Below are 18,759 nucleotides of genomic sequence, written 5' to 3'. Positions count from 1 at the left end.
GCGCAGAGACTTGAAGCGCCTACGAGAATCGTAAGTCAATTGTATAAACGTGTAGGGTTTATAATTTGTTGATTGATCGAGTTAATATGATTGTACTCGACTTAATTTTCAGGTGTAAAGATTTTCACGAGGCCTCGAGAGCGAAGAAAGTGGGGAAATTCATGGATGTGAGGAGGGAGCTACAGCTCTGTCTCAACTGGTTTGATCGGAAAGAGTACCTGGAGCTGCTTCGTGGCTGCGCCCGCTGCGACAACCTCGATGCCTGTTTCATCCTCGGCCTCGTAAGTCGATTTAATTCCAACTGACTATGATCAATCGTTTGATTTATTTTTCTCACATTCATGTTGATTGTCGCAGGAAGAGGTCTTCAACTCGAAGGAGAAGACGGTGGGATTGAGCTACTTGCAGAAGGCGAAGATGGGCGAGCACCCTGTTGCGGCGTACGTGCTCGGCATGTTGCTGTTTTCTGAGCCCGAGACGCGGCCGCTAGCGGTGCGAGTGTTGAGCGAGCTGGCGGCCTCGGAGAAGACGGGCGGTGCGGCGACGTCGCTTGGTGGCTGCGGCTTGATTCGAGAATGCAGAAGGGAGGCGGCGGCGACCATGAGGGACATGACTTGGGTCAGGCCGGAGAGAGTCGAGTTGGTGTGCCCGAATCGACAGTGTGGGAGAGCATTCAGCACCCGCGACTGGGACTTATGGTTGCACGGTGAAAATCGGAGCTTCTGTAGCAACGTGTGTAGATGGAGACACGAGGCTAATTTGTTCGCTAATTCTTAATATAAAATCTTTAATGAACGACAACTATATTCTTTATGATTTAGTATAACAGTCCTTTTGGGGTAAATATGGAATGTTACCACATGAAATTTTGGGGTCAAAATTTGACGTGATTTAGTATAACAAAATAATTGAGATCTCGAGAGAGATTTGCAGATCAAATTGGATTGACTGTGTTTGAACACTTCCTACAAAAAAAAGATCTTAGGGGGTGCTTGTTTGGGGGGTTTGGAATGGGAATGGAATGAAACATGGTGCTTGGTTTGGGGAAATGATGGTGGGTCCCACGGATTCATTCCTCTAAACATAGGAATGGGCCATTACCCATAAGAATGGGTGGTATGGGAATCATTCCCATTTCATTATTATTGACAATCATTCCTATTCTCATTCCATTTTCCTTACCTCAACCAAGCACCCCCTTAGAACTCATAATGAATAAAAAATATATTGATTTTTGTAATTAACTGACCTCACATGATTTTTTTTTTTTTTTTTTTTGTACCTTATGGTCCTCTGTTCTCTCACCTTTAAATATACTTGAAGTAAAGTTCTAATAAAGAGAAGAATGATCGAAGACTTTCACATGATTGATTTATTTTTTTTTTTACGAGAAAAGAGATCACATGCTGTTTTATAACATAAATTATGCTTAAGGGTGTTTTGTGAAAAAGGAAATGTTTTTCTGAGTGTTTTTTTTCTAGGGTGAGTAGTCAATCCGTTAAATCGATCAACCTGTTTATACCAATTCAAATCGAACCGAAAAAAAAATCTGTCGAATATAGGACCAGATGTAGGGTCATGATATTACATTATCCGATTTAGTGTGGCCGGATAATTTTTTTATCCTAATAACTGAACCAATCCGATCCGCGATCATCCCTACTTGTAGCAACTACTATCGATAAGTTGCTACACGTTGTAGTACTTACTGTCGATAAGCCGCTACTAGTAGCTACTGGTGATTTGTTGCTACAACATGTAATGAATAATGTATATTATCATTTTAAAATATTTTTTTTGTTGTTTTATATTTCATTGAATATAGAGTCAGATATTCAAATAATTGAGAATCCGTCAGATATCTGATACATAATAACCACCGGATATAAGACCGGATTAAGTTATGATATTATATTATATGATCTAATAGGATCGGATAATTTTTTATCTTAATAATCAAACCAATTCGATCCACGTTCAATCCTATGTTTTTTTTAATAGTTTCAATTGTTAGAAGGGTGTTTAAGTAAATTATCGATTATGATTTAGTATTTGTCCCGAGTCGCCAGCCCGCTCACTGAGCTAACAGAAGACCGAAGACCAAACACACAGCAGTGGTGGACGACGGCGGCGGCGGCGACGGAGAGGGAAAAAAAGGCTCAGAAATCATCCTTTCAAGATCTAACTCTCCCATTTGTTACGTTCCACGTCCAAACGCGGTGAGAGTCTTCGCTTTCTCGAGAGTCGAAACCTCCTCTACGAAAGCGCGCTCCTTTGGGGGATTTCTTTCCTTTAGTTTCCTGCGACTCTTGGCGCCGGCTCCGAATTGGTGCCCAGTTTGCTGAAACGAGGGTTCGTCCGTCGGGTTCGGTTGTTGTCGGTTCCCGTTGCGTCGGTTGGAGTCGCGTCTCTGCGAAAGTCTGCTCCTTTTAGTTTTTCTGCCTTTTGTTCACCTTGGAATTTTCTTTCATCGTGTAGTTGGGCTTGGCAGGTTCTGTGCTGAAAGGGTTTATGTTCATAAGTTGATGACATTTTGGATTTGTTGCTTGGTTTGTTTATTGGACTTTGAAAGCCACCCCTAGTCACTACAATGCCATAAAATTAAGATTTTTGACTGGAAAACATGTTGCTTCTTTGCTCCAACAAGTTCCTATCAAGATATGAACTGTTGCTATGAGCAAGAAAGATGGTGTTCTTGCGCTTTTGAATTGTCTCCCTTTTTTCCCTCGATTTCCTGAGTAAACAAACCTGGTTGTTTCAATTTGATCAGATTTATATAAGACAATTATCTAGCTTCAGTCTCCTGTTTGCTGTAATTGCATCTTTGATTATTATGGAGCTTCGATTCTGTTGGCCTTTTATTCTAAATTGGAAGTGAAGATTGGTGGCGGTTGCCCTACATATTCATTTTTCAGCCATAACTAATTTTGCTTCATCCTACTAACCATGATTCAAGATCCTTTTCATTTCTTCACGCAGCAGCTGAGGCAACTATCACGGCCCAAGTCCTTTTCGCGACAATCAACACTTGCCTCTTCTGTCTGTACATTGGACAGTTTGCATTGTAAAATATAGTCTTTTGATAGTGCAGGTGTTGGTGGAATTGTACATGGCAGTCACAGATACACTAAAGCCATTGTTAGTTGAAACCACATGTGGGTCGTTGCTGCAACAGCTACAGGTACCTCATGTTCTTATTCCTGATGCATGGAGTTATTTGGAGTTGAATCAATCACTGTCCCTTCGATTTAGATAATATGGGATGAGGTTGGTGAGAGCGAAGAAGAACGTGACAGGATGCTCCTTCAGCTAGAACTGGAGTGCTTAGAGGTTTATAAGAAGAAAGTTGAACAAGCTTCAAAGACAAGGTCACTGCTTCTCCGGTCATTAGCTGATTCGAAAGCTGAACTTGCTGGACTTCTTTCTGCCCTTCGGGAGAAGTCTTTTATCAGCTTTGTCAGTCACATTGTTAAATCTTCCATTTTGCTTAACGATACGTATCTGTGGAAGCCAATATGTTGCTAAGTTTATTCGTGTGCATGCTAGACTACTAGTTAGAAATAGCTATGCTAAACATGATACCACCATGATATTCAATCATTGTTACTTCTTCCCCAATTACCTTCACATAATGTGAGATGGAAAATAGACTATGCTGTATGCTACATGGATATGAAGTCTGTTCTTTACTTTGTAGGCAAAGTTGGCAATAATCCATGAATGTCTTCCTCTAGCTCATTTTTTAAATCAAAATATCACCATTGTCTCAACCTCAGAAACCTTTATATATCAATTTGTCATGGTCTATAGAAAGTGTTGACTAGAAGCACAGTTCATCTTTGTAGAAGGAGTTTCTGACGAATGGTAATTTTCGCTGAAATGTGCTTGTTGTAGTCAAACATGGTTGTGGAGTTTTGTGGGAATGCATCAGTTGTTTATTAAAAATTACAGGATTAACCATAATATAAATTTATTGTTGTTGATTATTACTTTCAGTTAGGTTTTTTGTAATAGTATTTTTATTTGATCTTGTCAGCCTAACAAGTCCTCTGGTACAATCAAAGAGCAACTTTCAGATATAGCTCCACTTCTGGAACAATTGTCCAAGAAGAAAAAGGATAGGATAAGAGAATTTGCTTGTGTGCAATTGGAAATTGAGAAAATTCGAGGAGAAATTACTGGAACATTAAAGATTAGTGACCAAACGGAGTCACCAAGAGTGGATGAAGACGATTTATCATCGAAGAAGCTGGATGAGTACCATGCACAGCTGCAACAACTTCAGAAAGAAAAGGTTCCTTATCCTAGTATTACGACCTAGTTTAATCAGCAAGTATAAATCATGTGTTAACATCTAAATCTCTATCTTTGCAAAGTGATAGATTGCACAAGGTCCTTGATCTCGTTAGCACAGTGCATGACCTCTGTGCTGTTCTGGGTTTGGATTTCTTCAGTACCATAATGGAGGTTCATCCCAGCCTAAATGATTCCATTGGTGTACAATCAACAAGCATCAGTGATATCACTTTATCCAAGCTGTCTGCAAGGGTCCTAGCACTTAAATTGGATAAGAAAACAAGGCTGCAAAAGGTTTTTATTTTCCTTCAAGTATCTCCTGTTTTATGCTAGTGAGAATATGCACGGCCAATATGTAGTTGTCAATATGCACCATTTCGATCGAACGTTCAGATAAAGTGGATGTTGATGCATGGTCATGCTTTCCCTCCTCTCTCGTTCATGCTTTCTCATCTCTTATCTAGCTTATAAGTTTGGTGCAATCTCCCTTGTCTTCTAATTTTTCCCATGCCTACAATTCATCCAGCTTTTGTCTCAGAAGTTGAAAAAGCATCTCAAGGGTATTAATAACTCCAAATGCTCAACGAGTATAAAATGGTTTCTTTGAATGAACTTTTGTTCATTCAACGAGCAATTTGCATGGATAAATCTAGTTAAGAATATTTTACTCTAGTTGTATTGTCCTTTTTCCCTAACATATCACTACACATTTTGTCAACTAACAAAATCAGTCAAATACATGTATTTCCATGTGCTAGTTCTGAGTTCTGCTCAATTCTTTTTCAGCTGCAAGAGTTAGCTTCTCAGCTTACTGATCTTTGGAACCTTATGGATACTCCGACCGAAGAGCAGAGTCTGTTTGATCATGTAACCTGCAATATCTCTGCCACAGTCGATGAGGTTACTGCTCCCGGAGCTGTTGCTCTAGACTTGATTTAGCAGGTTAGTCATTGATGGAGTTTTGACACTTTTCCTTTCAAATTTAAGAATTAAGATCAGTTTTTTCCAGTGTTTTTCTATGTTTCTCGCTCTCATACTGTGTCAAGGCTGAAGCAGAAGTTGAAAGATTAGATCAGCTTAAGGCAAGCAAGATGACGGAAATAGCTTTCAAGAAACAAACTGAACTCGAAGTCATTTACGCTCGCACTCACATAGAGATAGATTCTGTGGGTGCCAGGGATAAAATATTGGCTTTAGTTGACTCTGGGACAGTCGAACCTTCCGAACTACTAGCAGAAATCGATAATCAGATACTGAGAGCTAAAGAGTCAGCAGAAAGGAAATCTTGGAAAAGGTTGAAAAATGGATCTCAGCACGCCAAGAAGAAAGCTGGCTCGAAGAGTACAATACGGTACTTGTAAATGTTCTTCCACTTTCAACACTTCGCATTAATATTCAGCTATTCGACCCTTTATTGTCCATTTCCAACAATAGAATCTAGTATATCCCTGGTTTCTGGTCAAGATTCTTTGTTGATTGGAGGTAGTTGACTTCTGGGGCATACATACCGTTTTGGGATGAGAACAGATACAACTCGAGTAGAGGAGCACATTTAAATCTCAAGCGCGCGGAAAAAGCTCGTGTGTTGGTTAACAAAACTCCAGGTATCTCTGCACAGCCTTGTCGGAGTTGCCCTTTTCGATGTTTTTATACAATATATTTTGTGAAACAAGATTTGCACATACAGGAATGAGAAATTTGTTTCTGAACCACATAAGTATGATTGGGTAATAGCAAGTTTCATAACCCTGATCCATTTATAGTTCTTGTTTTCAACAGCTTGCCAGTTCTCTTGTTCATTAATATTTTTCTGGTACTGAGACTGACAACTATTTGGTGGTCTAGCTCTTGTTGATATGCTGATTGCCAAGACTCGGGCATGGGAAGATGATCGAGGCATACTGTTCGTATACGATGGAGTTTCGCTGCTTGCTATGCTAGACGAATACACCGTGTTAAGGCAGGAAAGGGACGCGATGAAACGAAGGCAGAGGGTACTCTTTGTCTTGTCCTAATCCTTATATGTGAACATTCAAACTCACAAAGTTCCTAATTCAATATCAGGACCAAAAGCGCATTCACGAGCAACAGCTACTAGCCACTGAACAAGAAATTGTGTTTGGTTCAAGGCCAACTCCAGCTCTTCCACTCGGTCCAAGAAAGATCGTCGGCCTTCAAGCAAATGGAAATGCAACTCCTAATCGGCGATCATCCCTCAACAGCTCTACATCAATGAGCAGGGATGGAAAGAGAGACGGTACCGGTAGATCAGCAGCTCCAGGGAACTACATTGTCATTTCAGAGGAGGATGTAGCTTCACAAGAGTCTTTTGCAGACCAGCCTTTGGCTTCTCCATGACATGAGTTACAATAGTCAGTATCGATAAGTTGGCACTTGCTTGAGGAAGTCATATGCTCAATAATTTGGCATGTTTAGTTCCTACTATATTGTTTTTGATACAAACAATTGTTTTGAAAGCAAGGCATGAATTTTATTTCGATTCGGAAATTCAGGCTTTTAACTTTTAACTTAAGGCTCGAGAAAGTTTCATAAGATCCTTTTAGTTTAAAGAAGTCCAAAAGTAGTGTTACTCGAATAGTCCTGAGTTCAGATAAAGGAAGAGAGTTACGTTAGATTGTCAATGTTAAATTATGATAAATATTTAATAAATAAATTTATTAAATTATTCCTCCCTAAAATCAGACTCAAGTTTGAATTTATAAAGTTGAGTGGTTCATGAATCTTTTATTTATTATTTAAAAAAAATAAATTTTACTATTTTATTAAAAATCTCCACCTTTTACTAATTAATTTTGGTGAAGCTTAAAATGAATTTATCTTAATATCTTTTTTTTTTCTATTCACACTAAAAATAATTTCAAGATTTATTAGTAATTCTATAAGCGAAATAATTAGTAATTAGAGTTCGTATTATTATACATTTTTCTCATCATTAATTTTCTCTAGTTGTTTTATATAAAAAAATATAGTTCTCTTTAGTCCCACATCTTAGAATTGATAACACTATGATAAAAAAACTTCTATAAATATTTTAGACCGACAATATTAAAAAATATATTTTTCTTAGTTTTTTTACTAAGATAAGTATAATATTAAATTAAATTAATTTTTTTCATAGGGAAATCCTAGATTTTGACTCTACTTTAGTATTTTAATGTTAAAATGCTTTAACTAATATAATTTCATTATAAATGAATAATTTGATTTCAATGTATTATATTACATACGCGAAAATATTAACCAATGATATATGTACAATTCTTATTCACGGTGTCAATTCAGATGAAGTTAATTTTTTTTTAAAAATCCAACCCGAATTCGATCTGAATTCAAATTCAATCCGAAACTCTTAAACCCGAATCCGAATCCGACCAACTCAAATCCAACCCAGATAATCGTAAATTTGATTCAAAACGAAATTATTTTTTTTTGACTATTTTTCTATAATTATTCACTTTTATCTCAATATTCGATCATTATCATATTAACATTAATATTAATATACATACAAATATCTTAATTTTTAAAATAAAATTCAATTTAATCCTAAAAAATTTATTAAATCCTATATTTACATCAATCCGAATCCGACCCAATTTAAAAAATATATATATATTTGAAAATACTCCAACCTGAATCGAAAATACTCGATCCGAATTCGAATTTTGTTTTAGGTCGACTCGAATTGATTTATTTTTGAAACCCCTCTACCGGCTGCTCCTCCTTGTCGTCCTCTTCCATAGTTATAGTTTCATGGCTATGGAAGGAGCAGAGCTTTAAGCTTAGCATGGAGAAGAAGACAGAGGGCGACAGCCTTTGGCATGTGTCCCATACGCAAACCCTGAGAAATCCTCCCGCAGTGCCTTCCACTCCTCCGCTTCCCTTTATTCTGCCCTCCCACCGCGGATTCGTTCCTTACCGTGCTCGATTCCGGCTTCACCCCTTAAAGCTTCCGTCTTTATGCAATGGGACGCACGGAGGTGGCGGTGGCGGCTGACTTGCTGGGTTGGATGATCGCAGAGTGCGATGGCTGGAGATGGTACGACCGAAACCCTCGAGCAGACCCCGACTTGGGTGGTCGCAGTGGTCTGTACTGTCATCGTCTTCATCTCCCTCGCCGTTGAGCGGTCGCTGCATTACCTTGGAAAGGCACGCTTTTTGCACTTAGTTTATCCTACTTATTCTCCCTTCTTCGTTGTTTGTTGATCGAAACACGTCTTATTTGTCCGAGTCCTCCTGGATTGTTTGGATTCAACTATATTGAACAATTTTCAGGTTCCTTCATTCCCTTTGGTTCTTTGAATATTAATTGCGCTAATTCTCCTTTTTTGTTTGCTTTACTATTATCTATTGCAATCATTCATGAAAACTAACTCATACTGAATTTTGACAAGTTTTGATGGCTACTAAACTAATTGTGTTGTATATTACTCCAGTACCAAACCTTTTCCATTAGACAATTATTTTCAGCATTTAATTCCACTTCCAAATTAATTCTTGATTTGAGCACTTTTATTAATATTAAGAATGTGTTTGAAGAATTTTCTCCAAGTTTATCATTTGCGAGTAATGGTAGTGCCAGTGTCTTGAACAACGTCAATGCTTGACCCAACTTGGATGATGAAGATGGAGGGTTGCATTAGGCCTTCTAGTGAGTGCAAAAACTTGTCATCAACCTTATGCAGATAAATCATAACTGTTAATTTTGTCAGGCTAGATTGTCACCATAATATACCACTAAATAGAGTTTGATGGTGGGATAATATCCAATGAGCTAATACAAAATATTTGGGACAAACCTTTTTTTTTTTTGTTGTTGTTGTTAGGATGGAAGTGTCTTCTTCAAGGCCACATAGAAGGTGGGCTATGTGGCTGCCCATAAAAGTGAATCCATTATGATAAACCAAAAAGCAACTTCAGATGCAGAAAAATTACAGTTGGTACCTATGATCATTAGGATGAGAATAAACATAATATGCATTATCAGAAAAACAAAGACTATATTGGTTCCTCTTCGAATGCATCTTCTTTGTTTTTTCTATACTTTGTCGCGTCAATCTCATCTTTTATTGGTTGATTACTAGACTTTGAAGAGGAAAAAAAGATGATGATAGACTATATTTGTTTTTTGATTTCTAAGAGCTAAAGACCTAACCATCTAAGAACAACTCTTTGCACATTGTAACAATTTGATTTTTGGTGTCTCTTCTTTGTTTTTTCTTTACATTATTGTGTCAGATCTCATGTTCTATCAATTGATTTCTAGACTCTGAAGAGGAAAAAACAAGATGCACTCTTTCATGCATTGGAGAAGTTGAAAGAAGGTTTGCATCAAATTCTTGCTATTGCTGTGGATGTTTGATTGTTTTGTCACTTTTTTGCTGGTTGCTAGTTGATTATGTGTATCTTTTGTACTCTTGCACTGCTTCTTGTTTCATAGCTTCTTATATTAGGTTGCTAGTTGATTATTAGCTACTTTTGTACTCTTTCTTGCTATTTACTGTATTTTATTTATTTTTTATTTAGTTAGAGTCATTCATACTTCACTATCAAAGTTTCATGTCACTGTGCTCATTGAGATTCCTCGCAGGAATGCATAAACTATATGTTTGTTGTTAAAACATATGGTGAGAAGCAATTGTTTTTCCTTTATGTTGTTTTATATGGTAAGTGTTGCGCTCTTTCTTCATGATTTGTGTCAACTAAATGTTCGACTCTTGCAACTAAAAGTGGCTTTTGGATCTAAAAATATAATTTGGTTTCTATCAAAATGTTTAACAAATTTTTTACTTTGTGTATGTGTGTACTCTGTATCTTTTGTCTAATTAACAAGATTGTGGCTAAGTGGCATTTTCCTTTTGCAGAGTTAATGCTTCTTGGTTTTATCTCCCTTTTGTTGACAGTCTTTCAAAACCTTATTAGTAACATATGTATACCGAGAAGTTATTCATATCACATGCTTCCATGTAAATTGGAGAGCTCTGCCAAAGAACACGAAAGTTATCCTTGGATGGACTATAATTATGGACGGAGACTTTTGTCTAGTGGTTCTAGTTCCCACTGCACTGCTAAGGTATACGCTGCACAAAATTGCTCATTTCTTAACTTCAATAGCATGGAAGATTTGGAGTCTAAAAGAAAAAAATGAACACATGAATGTTGACATTGAAGGTGTAAATTTGAATGAAATAAAACAAAAAGTAGAAACATAGATTCAATGTATATTTTCCCCAATATTGTTTCCTTGATGCCTAACAAATACTATGACCTACAAAAGCTTACTATTGAAAGAATAAAAACGGGAAAAAAGTAAAAAAGTAGAATCAATTTACAATTCCCCCATTTTATTCTCTGATGACTAGGGGTGTCAATTCAGGTTAGTTAGATGGGGTCGGGTTGGGTCGGGTCGAAGCAAGAATATTATAAAGCAAGAACTTTACGTTATGCACTGTAAATGGTTATGCCAAAGAATGGAATATGTAACTCCATGTACTGGTCATGAAAGTTGCTCCTAACAAATATTCAGGACTAGCAAACAGATTTACACATGCTCTGGTGAAAGAGTATGCTTATGGAAACCTCCCAACTACTAGTGGAAGGTTACATAGAATTAGATTTACCTTATTTTATTTCTACGCTGATATAAGCCTTTGTGCATTAGAAGACATGAGCCTGGTCCTTTAGTTCTTTGATGTAGATTAGTATAGTTTGACTTCTTGGTTTCAAATATAAGCTGAACTAGGAAAATTGATTTATTTGGTCCCAGGGCAAGGTTCCATTGCTGTCTCTGGAAGCGTTGCATCAGTTGCATATCTTTATATTCGTGCTTGCAGTCGTACATGTTGTGTTCTCTGCTTCTACAATGGTACTGGGAGGAGCTAAGGTAATGCTACATTGCATGAGTATTCTCTTTTATTCATGTTCTTGTTTGCTTGCTTGGATCTTAATACTATATATCAACTCCTTTCTCTGCTTTTGCAGATCAGAGAGTGGAAACATTGGGAGGTTTCAATTCAAAAAGAAACAACCAATCAAGGAAAAAGTACTGTGTTTAGCCTTCTAAATGTCCATGCATAGGCATATAGATACACACATAAATCTGGAGCAGAAAATTACACAATATCTCTTTGCTTTGCCAGATAATAACCAGGTTGACGATGCACATCACTCTGATTTTGTTACTGGACGAGCAAGGAGTAGTTGGAAAAATTTAGCTGTGATAATCTGGATGGTAAGTTGTGGCTCTTATTTATTTTTTGGTGAATCAGCTTGAAGAAATAACTCTAGTTCTTTCATTTTTTTAGGTGATATTTACTTTCATTATAAGTAGTAAAACTTTTGAAACATGGTATTGCTTTTGATCACTACTTTGATATTGCAAACACATTAACCTTAGAGGTATGTCCTATTTTAGTGGTTGAACTCTTGGATTTACGTCACATACATGGCTGTAGGTCTCATTCTTCAAACAGTTTCATGCATCAGTAACAAAATCAGATTATAAAGCATTGAGGGCAGGATTCATCAATGTAAGTATTTGTCTTTAGATGCATCATTTATTCATTATATTATCTATTGATTATGCTACACTGCAATGATGGACTTCTCTAGAGACACTGTCCTTCTAATAAACAATATGATTTTCACAAATACATGTTGCGTACGCTTGAGGATGATTTTAAAAGAGTTGTTGGCATAAGGTACTTCTCTTTCCTGTGATTTTTTCCTGTTTTTTAATTGTTATCTATCATCACTTAGCTTGTTATATTGTAAACTTGATTTCATGCAGTTGGTATCTTTGGCTCTTTGTTGTCCTATTTTTGCTGCTGAATATACATGGTATGTTGAAAGTGCTAGTCCTCGTCAACTTTCGCTTTGCGTTTCTATTATTGTATGTGTCTTCCAATTCCTATGAAAAAAATGGAAGGACCAGTTGAGTTATGAATAAGAGGTAATCCCATCTCCTAATTTAACTGTGTAATTCTTTAGAGAAAAGTATCAAGTTTATTTAAATTTCTGGTTCATCATTGAAAATAGTATTCGTGAAACTTTTTAGGTTATGTGGTATTTGATATAATTTAATGCAGTAAGCAGAATAAGATTAGGAATGGAATAAAATGAAAAAGAGACTATAATCCATTCTATTCTTTGATTGTAATAATGGAATGTTAGAATTAGTGCAAAGGTTCATTCAATATTTGAACCATTTGATTCGTTCAGTTCTTCCAGTCAATATGATTATTTGGCAGTGTCCGTCCTATTTTTAGTCCATTTGCCCAACATGCTGTTTCTAATAGTTCTTTTGTGCACATCGGTTTAGCTGTTCTGTTCGGCTTGCCCATCTTGTCGAGCCCATCTTGCCTACCCAACCTACCGTAACTTGGCATGTGAAAATAGGGGAATGAAGCTTTTCACCTCTTGAAGTAGGAATAAATGAAATAAAATAATTCCTTGGAATGGATTATTCCACCTCAGACCATTCATCCAAACATGAAAAATAGATTCATAGAAAAAATAAACCATGCGACCCCTTCGATTCCACTTTACCATCAAAAATAGTCTTCTAATTCAGATTGTTGTTGCAGGTTGGCACACCTACTTCTGGCTCTCTTTCCTGCCGCTTGTTGTAAGCCCACTGAACTATGCCACTGTCTAAGGAAATTCGTAACCGAAATCAACTAATTGCATTTGCATGATTCTAAGTTCTCATTTAGTTTCTATCCACCTTTCTCCGTGATCTAAAAGTCAGTTAGGTAAATCACAGCTTCTACTTGCTGTTGGTGCAAAGCTAGAGCACATAATTACTAAGCTGGCCATGGAACTATCCGAAGAAATGTATCCTCAAAATCAGAATGAAGTTAACCGGGTGAAGCCATCGGACGAGCATTTTTGGTTCAACAAACCTGGAATCATTCTTTACCTAATCCAATTCATATTATTCCAAAACTCTTTCGAGATTGCCTTCTTCTTCTGGATTTGGGTGAGTCAGTCATGCAGATCTTCTAACATTCTCCTTGGATGTCGTATCTTGTTACTTACTGGCTGTAAAATATCTAGACCACCTACGGATTCGACTCCTGCATCATGGAGAGTATCGGCTACCTCATTCCAAGACTTGTAATAGGGTAATTATTTTACACTCTTGGGCTTTGTTTTTTTACTTTGTTGTGGCTACAAAAGCAATCGCGAGAAATCTTTGTATTTTTCAAACCATTTGCATTTTTTTTGTTTGTTCAGTGTTATCATTCAAGTCCTGTGCAGCTACAGCACTCTTCCTCTATATGCTATTGTCTCCCAGGTAAACTAAACAAATCATAATTGTTGCTCCTTCTCAGACCTGTTTTGCCTTGTAATCTCATTCACAACTGAAACTCTTTGGTGTTTAGATGGGTGACATGTTCAAGCAATCGATATTTCATGAGAATATGCAACTTACACTACACGGCTGGGCAGCAGAACATGCCAAGAAAAGAAAAGAAAATTTTGGTTTTGCATCACTCCTACACTTTGGCAAGAAAAAGAAAGGTGAAAGTGAGATTCAGATGCAGAGTAATGTAACATCGAGAGCCTCCGGGAGTTCTCAAGACGCACAGCGATCAGATCCCTCGGAAGGGATTGTATCCGTGAGGATCGAAAGCCCGCAACCTCCAGCTCCATAGCTTATTGGCAAGCTTTCAAAATGAATTTAGCAGCCCATGGATGGCTATCGAGAAACTTGTGTTCATTTTCAAAGGGGATTTGCTTCTTGCATTTTGTTGTTCATAATTCATTTGTTGCTTTAAAAAGAACAGCCATATGTTTCTTTCAGTTATATTGGTATTAATAAAACCATCGAAATGACTCTATTGTTTCTGATTTTCTTAATCTCTTTGGCATAATTTTAAACTTATGTTGAGATCTTCTAACTTGTTTGTAGCATCTATTTCATTATCTTTTTTTTATCTCATTAATAGAATTTCTCCCAAATAGTTTGTGTGCTTAATGAAAATATATTGATATTCAAAATTCTCTCTCTCTTGGTACAACAGCTATTTTTATAAACCAACAGAAGCTTTTCCAAGTTTGGATGAAATGGATTATAGGTAATTTATATTCAAATTTTATCAAATTGAGATCTCAAAGACTAAAATTTATCTACTCATTCAAACTCACTCAACTGGATTAAGAACAATGCCATATCGAAGACCACTATATTAACAGATCAACAAAACAACTGTGCGAAACAACAATCATCTTACACAAAAACACACATAGTCATGATATAAGTTAGTTCTGACGGGCCATCTGAAGACACATAGTCATGATATAAGTTAGTTTTAACATTCAAAAACACACAAGATGAGTCAATCCTCACATTGTAGAATGTTTTTTGTTATAAAACTATTAATCCTATATGTCACAGGTTGTAGCACTCAAGAATCTAATTCTAATGCAAGTAACTCTTGTGAAATGTTAGCATTGGTCCATTGCTGATTCTTACTCCAGTTCGGTGAATGCTCGAATGCAGAAAATATCTGAGACGCCCCACAGGCTGACAAGTGAATCTGCACTTCCAACCGCGAAATATCTGCAATTACAGAGTAGTAATTCATTGACTTAGTTATGCAGTATTGTTTAACCATCAGAATGGATTCTACAAAAACAGGAAAATGGTGATGAAAATAATGATATTATTCATTTAAATTTAGACAATATAGATGTTGATATTTGAATAGAATAGACAACCAATTATCAGTAATTTGGTCATAAAGATAGAACAAAAAGTCTCGAATATCCAAGACTAACAAGGTTCTTGGAATACGAGGAATAATAAGCCAGAGAAATGGCATTAGCTTTAGTACAAACCCCAAAATTATCCCAAATAAAAAAGCTAAATCAAATTAATATCAAATAGGTTCAAATGCACTCTCTAGTTCAATTAGTAAATTCCTAAGTTCCAGCCCAGTATGAGTATTTGGCATGGGTGCCCTTCAAAACATGTGGTACCTCTTCTCATAATAACAATAAAAAAACCAAGAGTCTTAATCAGTAAATCCTGGTGTGTAAACACCACCATTTGATTATAACAATAAAAAAATCAGGGCTGATAGGAGCAAGTTGCAACTCATCAAATGACAAAAAGAAGGTAACAACCAATTTACCAACACAAAACAACTACACTGTAGCAATTTCTACTCTAGTTTGAAGAGTGAAGCTCATAATTGTGACACTTTTCTAGCCAATGAATAAAAAAAAGTAGTAGGAAAAAAAGACATGATAAAGTCCAAACTTTTTTTCCTAATATTTTGAAAACATTAGAACATAAATGATCTATTTATCCGTATTCCTACAACATCCTTTAGTAATCCAATATGAACAACTTGCTCAATCCATCTCAAATAGCCAAGCTTCATATTCATCAAACAAGGAAGACAGCACTACTCTATTGTATAATGCTCTAATCATACACATACACGCAGACATGACCAAAATGAACCATAGTAACCAACAAACTGTTATGAATTATTACATCTGAATAGATCTACATTCAATTTGGAAAATAGATATCAATGCCAAAGACACACATAAGAAGCCAGGAGCTTAAACTTCTATTTCTTATTTTCCCACTCATTTAACATGTTATTAATTAGAGAATTTTAGAAAGTGAAGCCTAACGAAGAAAGAGTAATTTACTCTGAGCATCCCAAAACCAAACAGTCTTGTCCCCTGCTGCAGTTGCTACAACATCAGGATGCTTAGGGTCCCCAGCATAGCTGATCAACATTGTCTGTATGACCTTTCAACTCAATATCTTTACTTTTCCCTGCATATGTAGTGATGGAATATGTAAATGGTGCAACAAAAAACTGTATCCACAAATTTATTTTTAGATGAATAGGCACACTTGCATTGCATGGCTTCACAATGTTAAACTAATCCTGATGATAATTTTGTAAGAAAATATATATATATATATATATATATATATATATATATTTAAATCTGGTCCAAAGAGACCAAAAGGCTACCAGAACTACATTAGATGAGTTGACTATGGATAAAAACTAACATATTAAACTGTGAATATCCACATCTGAAAAACACTAATGAATTTAACAGCTAGAAATACAACAAAACCACATCCACAAGTAGAAATTTCTTCTAGGACAAACAAGTGCAGGCTTCTCTAGGATAGTGAACCTCAAACTGTGTATACATCTTGTCAATTGTTTTTCCATCTATTCCAACTTGGCAAATATTGTGTTATCCCATGGTCAAAGAACTTAATCAAGTATATTATTGTCCATAAAAAAAATCTACCTTTGGATTTATTAGATAAGTTCTTTAAATTATACTCCATGGACTAGCAGATATTTGACATTAGAGCATAAAAGAAAACCATCTACTGAATGAGGGAAGGAAATTTTAGGTGAAGTCAATCTTCAAGTTAGGTAAAATACAATCAAGCACAACCACAAGTTTAAAGTAAAAATAATTGAAGATAACAACTGTAGTTTCAGAGTGGAAACATGGAAATAAAAGGAAGAACTACTTGAACTAGAAACAGAACAATGGAAAAAAAAATGACAACGGGAAGGGAACATGATAGAGAACTAGAGACATGAAAATAACATTAGAGTAGCTCCAAGAAAATTAAGAAACAACGTTGCAGTAGCTCCAAGAGAATAAAGGGAGGAAAAGAAGGTAGAACCACGTAAGGTCAGTAAAAACAAGAGGGAACAACACAAAATCAGTAGTAATAGAGGATAGCCAAAAGAAAGTTGATAAAAAATGTAATGGTAATGTAACACAGTAAAAAGAGAAATGGCAATAGATTATAGAGACGTGGCCCCAGAAGTGACATTGCAGAAAGAGCATCTTAACTTCAGAGAATGAAAAAGTGACAGAAGTATCTCACTACCAATGCCTCTCCTCTCACAACATGGACAAGGTTTCCAAATACCAGAGGATAAATCCCTCATTCGTGTATGATGGCTCATTTCCACTTTAGATATAGATATGCCAAGATGAGGAAAAAGCAAAAGAAAAAAAAGTAATTTATTAACATATTCCAGCTTTTCGCCTTCTCAGTCCAGTCAGTAAAAATAACCAGCACAGCGAGGCAGTAGGATTACATGACCATGAGCATCGATATCCCAAACACGAGCAGTCTGATCGACAGACCCGGATGCAAGCTTCGTTCCCAGACAATTCCAGGCCACCGAATGGACCTGCCATCACAAGTATCAGCAAAACACATGGAAAACATTGTACGGCGTCCTACAAAACAAAGAACAGGTAAAGAGGACATTTTTTTATTAGTAAATATTTATTTATTTTTTAATTATTAAAAATTTAGTATTATTAAGAAGTACTTATTTGTTTTCTAATTATTAAAGAATAATTATTATTAGAAAATACTTATTTATTTTATAGTATTTTATATATTTTTTTATTTTATGTGTTTTTTTATTTTTCACTTTGTAATGGTATTTATATATCACATATTATCATTAATGAAGTGTATGAATTCTATCGTCAACGTGGTATCAGAGCGCTAAGCTTAACAACAATTTTTTTTCTTTTCTCCATAATATCCACCAGTCGCCTTCTACAATGGCTGTCGCCGATTACATCACTCGCCGACTATCTCTCACAAATACTACTGATTCACCTTCCACCCTTGTGGTTCTCAACGTTAATGCTTAAGTACGATTGAAACTCATCACCTCCAATTACTCTGCCTGGCGCTTACAGTTCACGTTTCTTCTATTCGGATATGACTTACTGGGTTTTATTGATAGCTCACGTCCCTACCCCCATGCGCAGATAACGCCTACAGACGCCACGCTCCCTCAGGCGAAACCTGATCATATTCTCTGGCTCCGTTAGGATCAATTTCTCCTCAACATTATTATAGGTTCGATGTCTCATACTCTTGTGCAGTTTATTTCTTCATCGACTTCATCTTGAGATGCATGACAGACGCTGGAGAGAACCTATATTGCCCCCTCAAGTGGTAAAATTATGACTCATCGTCAAAATCTTGTCAGCCCTCAACAAGGTAACAGATCTATCACTGATTATATGCAGGGCATCAAAAGAAATATTGACGCTCTTGCGCTTATGAATGTCAAAGTTGATTTTGATGAGCTCTCTATTTGTGTCATGAATGGTCTTAGCCAAGATTATTGCAATATCTCACATGCTCTGCAAGTTCGTGACGTCCATATTACCTTTGATGAGCTATTCGAACAACTCCTCAACTATGAAGCTTAATTAAAAGTTTCGACACCATCTCCATCTTTGACACCAATAACTACTCTTGTGGCTCCAACAGGGAATTCTCGTAATCAATATTCAAACTATCGTGGTGGTTGCCAGTAGGTTCCGTCGATGTCCCATCAGCCGTGCCTATCTACTCTTGGGCTATTTGCGTGTCCTCCTACATATCATGCTATG

The 18,759-nt window shown here is 36.4% G+C and overlaps 1 protein-coding gene and 1 pseudogene across 4 annotated transcripts; both read left to right on the top strand.

Annotated features, from left to right (window-relative positions):
* Window positions 1-2,085: 2,085 nt before the first annotated feature.
* On the top strand, window positions 2,086-6,804 carry LOC122036246 (annotated as a pseudogene).
* Window positions 6,805-7,992: 1,188 nt separating this feature from the next.
* LOC122036235 (MLO-like protein 13) lies at window positions 7,993-14,167 on the top strand. 4 transcript variants are annotated; one of them, XM_042595499.1, is made up of 14 exons: window positions 7,997-8,466; window positions 9,584-9,641; window positions 10,182-10,390; window positions 11,084-11,200; window positions 11,299-11,359; window positions 11,457-11,548; window positions 11,772-11,846; window positions 11,929-12,017; window positions 12,107-12,156; window positions 12,903-12,943; window positions 13,082-13,297; window positions 13,375-13,442; window positions 13,555-13,615; window positions 13,704-14,167. In XM_042595499.1, exons 1-14 carry the CDS (start codon window positions 8,344-8,346, stop codon window positions 13,974-13,976), a joined length of 1,533 nt encoding a protein of 510 aa, XP_042451433.1. In that variant the 5' UTR covers window positions 7,997-8,343; the 3' UTR covers window positions 13,977-14,167. The 4 variants fall into 4 exon arrangements, with proteins under 4 accessions (XP_042451435.1, XP_042451434.1, XP_042451433.1 ...); XM_042595501.1 differs by lacking the exons at window positions 13,555-13,615; window positions 13,704-14,167 and having other exon boundaries at window positions 7,993-8,466; window positions 13,375-13,446; XM_042595500.1 differs by lacking the exons at window positions 11,929-12,017; window positions 12,107-12,156 and having other exon boundaries at window positions 7,996-8,466; window positions 13,063-13,297.
* The last annotated feature ends 4,592 nt before the right edge of the window (window positions 14,168-18,759 follow it).

This window comes from Zingiber officinale, unplaced genomic scaffold (assembly GCF_018446385.1).
Source record: "Zingiber officinale cultivar Zhangliang unplaced genomic scaffold, Zo_v1.1 ctg135, whole genome shotgun sequence".
Taxonomy (NCBI): Eukaryota; Viridiplantae; Streptophyta; class Magnoliopsida; order Zingiberales; family Zingiberaceae; genus Zingiber; species Zingiber officinale.
Note: the sequence above shows the minus strand (reverse complement) of the source record. Positions and strands in the feature narration are given on the sequence as shown.

Excerpts from the sequence above, each read along its gene's own strand:
- LOC122036235 (XM_042595499.1), top strand. The coding sequence starts at position 8,344 with ATGGCTGGAGATGGTACGACCGAAACCCTCGAGCAGACCCCGACTTGG. Across the intron at positions 8,467-9,583 it reads CGCTGCATTACCTTGGAAAG|ACTCTGAAGAGGAAAAAACA; the intron begins GCACGCTTTTTG and ends ATTGATTTCTAG. Across the intron at positions 13,616-13,703 it reads TATATGCTATTGTCTCCCAG|ATGGGTGACATGTTCAAGCA; the intron begins GTAAACTAAACA and ends TTTGGTGTTTAG.